This window comes from Macadamia integrifolia, chromosome 12 (assembly GCF_013358625.1).
Source record: "Macadamia integrifolia cultivar HAES 741 chromosome 12, SCU_Mint_v3, whole genome shotgun sequence".
In the NCBI taxonomy this organism is placed as follows: Eukaryota; Viridiplantae; Streptophyta; class Magnoliopsida; order Proteales; family Proteaceae; genus Macadamia; species Macadamia integrifolia.
In genome coordinates, this window is record NC_056568.1 from 18,194,196 (window position 1) to 18,197,322 (window position 3,127).

General features: G+C 44.6%; 1 protein-coding gene across 1 annotated transcript; it reads left to right on the forward strand.

Annotated features, from left to right (window-relative positions):
* The first annotated feature begins 1,237 nt into the window (after nucleotides 1–1,237).
* LOC122094766 (50S ribosomal protein L12, chloroplastic-like) lies at nucleotides 1,238–2,878 on the forward strand. Its single transcript, XM_042665369.1, has 2 exons — nucleotides 1,238–1,265; nucleotides 2,211–2,878. The coding sequence occupies exons 1-2, from the start codon at nucleotides 1,238–1,240 to the stop codon at nucleotides 2,738–2,740; spliced, it is 558 nt and encodes a 185-aa protein (XP_042521303.1). The 3' UTR covers nucleotides 2,741–2,878.
* Nucleotides 2,879–3,127: the final 249 nt, after the last annotated feature.

The window sequence follows — 3,127 nt, forward strand, 5'->3', positions numbered from 1 at the left end:
GTTCAATTCACTATCGGCCTCGAGGTACGTGCGTGTCTCTTCCTAGGGACAAAGATAACCGAACGTCAATACGTGTCGGGAACATTGGAAGGGACCTACAAGGGTTAACCCCAAAGGGTAGATGTACTGTCAAATCTTGACAGTCCAGAGTGCCACCGGATTCAGTCACTGGAAATAGAGTGAAAATCCATTGAATTCATCAGGTGTGAATCCGGTGGAGCAAATAGAGAGCTCATAAGAGACTCTTTTTCATCGGAAACAACCCACCAGATTCAGCCCCAGGTGTTTTCGGTGGATACACAAAAAATTCTCGTGGGTTTTGAGGCTTTTCTGCTCAGGTTCGATTACGGGGATTTGTTCCGTGGAGTTTGTAAGGGATGTTCCTATCATCATTTTAAGCGAAAGAAATTCTGATTCCATAGAGCCATTTGGGAGATACATCGATCAAATGATCGAAACCCTAGATGTTCATTTGGCACAAGCATTGTTGGAGCTCACCAGACTTGGTTTGAGCTTGGCATTCACACCAGGGAGGAGGAATATGCACTCCCCAAGCTTAGGGTGTGGGGAGGTCAAGGTTCACATCCATACACACCCTAACTTAGCTCAAAATGAAGAGAGAGTGGTAGGAGAGGTGGCTCTTACCTCCAGTAGGGATTCTGGCAACTAGGCAGACAACTAGCACCAAGGTGAGCTTCCTTTCTCCTTCTTCCTTTCTCTTCCTTTTTCTCCTCTTCTTTCCCTCTCCCACATTCTTGTACAAGTGAGAAATGATTTCCTCATTTTCATTTATATAGTAAGTTAGGTTATTATGGCCTATTTGACTGGTCCTAGTCTGATCCAAGTAGGTTAATCCCACTTTTGGGACATGCGGGCCGTTCTCCTTGGACTTATTAGAAACACAAGTCATGGGGAAAGTGTGGTTCATTCGGGGTTACTCCCGATGCGGGAAGTGGGGTCCACGGGCATCGGAGCCAGTTCAAAAGCATAGATGACCACCAAATTCAGGCCCAGGTACTTTCAGCGGTTGTCTTAACTGCTTGTTGTCCACTAGTTGGCTTTGCACAGGTAATTACCCTAGGCTATGCTCATGGTCTTCCGGGAGTTTTGGTGTGTGCCAGGATTCGGGTGTGGGGTGTTGGGTCACTTATCGTCTGGGATCGGAAGGTCAGAATCCCCTCTAGTTGGATTGGCAAGCAATACACGAGCATGTGGGGTCATCTCTCCTCCTTCTGCAATGGGGAGTCGCGAGCCAAAACTCGGTGGTATTTTCTATCTCCGATCCGAGATCTATCACAACAGTTCAAATTAGACCAGGTTAGGGCATCAGTGTAACACAAGGCGTGAATAGTGCATGATTGAGTGCAAACAAACTTGGATTTGATACCAATGTAAAACGAAAAGCAATCAAAGGGTCACATATTACCTCAATGGAGCTTTCCTCGCAGTGGAATGGATTGGATTGTACTACACATTGATCTACACGAACAACAATGATTTGAAGCTTAGCGACGATCTCACTAAGTTCCACCCTCCATATCCAATGATAACAATAGAGATCCTTAGAGACACACTCTCAATTGGGAGAGATAGAAGAGAATAGGAAGAGAGAGATGGAGATCTTGAGATTAGGTCAAAAGCTTGCTTTGCTGTGGCCAAACCTCTTATTATAGAGATTTGACTAGCTAGGGTTCCTGATCCTAGTGTGTCTATAATTAATCCAAGTGGGCAATCCACAAAAAAATCAGGTTAAGACCCAGTTCAACCTAATTCGATTAATAGAAGGGATTGTGCCAAACTGGGAGAAAAATTGGTCGATCATTGCTTAAAGTTCAACGGGAAATATTTTTGTGGCAAAGAAGAAGATTTAGGGCCCGTTTGATAACGCTTCTGCTGTTTCTGTTTCAAGAAACGACAGAAACATAAATTTCCGTTTCCGGGAACAGAAACAGAATTTTGGGTGTTTGATAAACTTTGTTTCTTGAAACTCTTATTAGCGGCCATACGAGTCTCTATGCATGTGGTTAAACCCAGGTTTCTGGTTCAACACCGACATTCAAAACAAACACCAGAGTTCGATTGTTATCACGGGTGAAGGAAATGGATTTATTCAATACGAGGATATCGGCAGTGATGAGAACAGAGTCGTTATTGAAAAGGAAACCAGCTTTGGGATCAAGAATTGTGGAAGAGGTTTACTACATGAAAAGGAAACCAGCTTCGTTCGCCGACTTCGACTCCATCCTCTGCGTGTCCTTCCCATTCTTCCACCTCTTTCCCGAAGCAAACCCTAGATTTCCCGATTCGAAGCCCCAAATTGTCCCGCAAAGCCAACTTCCTTCCCCCTATTTGCGCCGTTGCCGTACCAGAGAAAGTAGAGAAGATTGGAAACGAGCTCAAAAACCTAACCCTAGAAGAAGCTCGCAGCCTCGTTGACTGGTTACAGGAAGAGCTCGGTGTCTCCGCTGCTGCCTTCGCACCGGCGGCTGTTGCCGTAGCGCCTGGTGCCGTTGCCGATGCGGGACCAGCCGTCGTTGAGGAGCAAACGGAGTTCGATGTTCTTATCGAGGAAGTGCCGAGTAACGTGAGGATTGCAACGATTAAGGTCGTGAGAGCACTTACGAATCTGGCGTTGAAGGAAGCGAAGGAGTTGATTGAAGGATTACCGAAGAAATTCAAGGAGGGAACCTCAGAGGAAGGGGGGTGTCGATCTTCGAATGAACATGATAAATTTTCATAGATTTTTAAGTTGGTGTGTCGGTCGATCGTGGAATTGTGCCCCTTTTTTGTTTCGAGAAACAAGCGAAACAAGTAAAACTTGTTTCGTCATTCATGTTTCTTGAAGCATAAATTGTTATAAATTTCAATTTATGTTTCAAGAAACAAGTGGAACAGAACACTTTTACCAAACGGTATTTATGCCGTTTCTGTGTTTCTGAGAACAAGAAAACACAGAAACACGTTTCTGGTTACGTTATCAAACGGGCCCTTAGTTTCACGAGCAACAACAACGACAATAAGGTGAGATCCTAGTGTTGAGTACAAGGATTTTGACTGGGGCCATCTAGATTAGGGCATGACTAAGACGATGACAGTAAAACATGATATTGTTCATGTTGAATTCCAA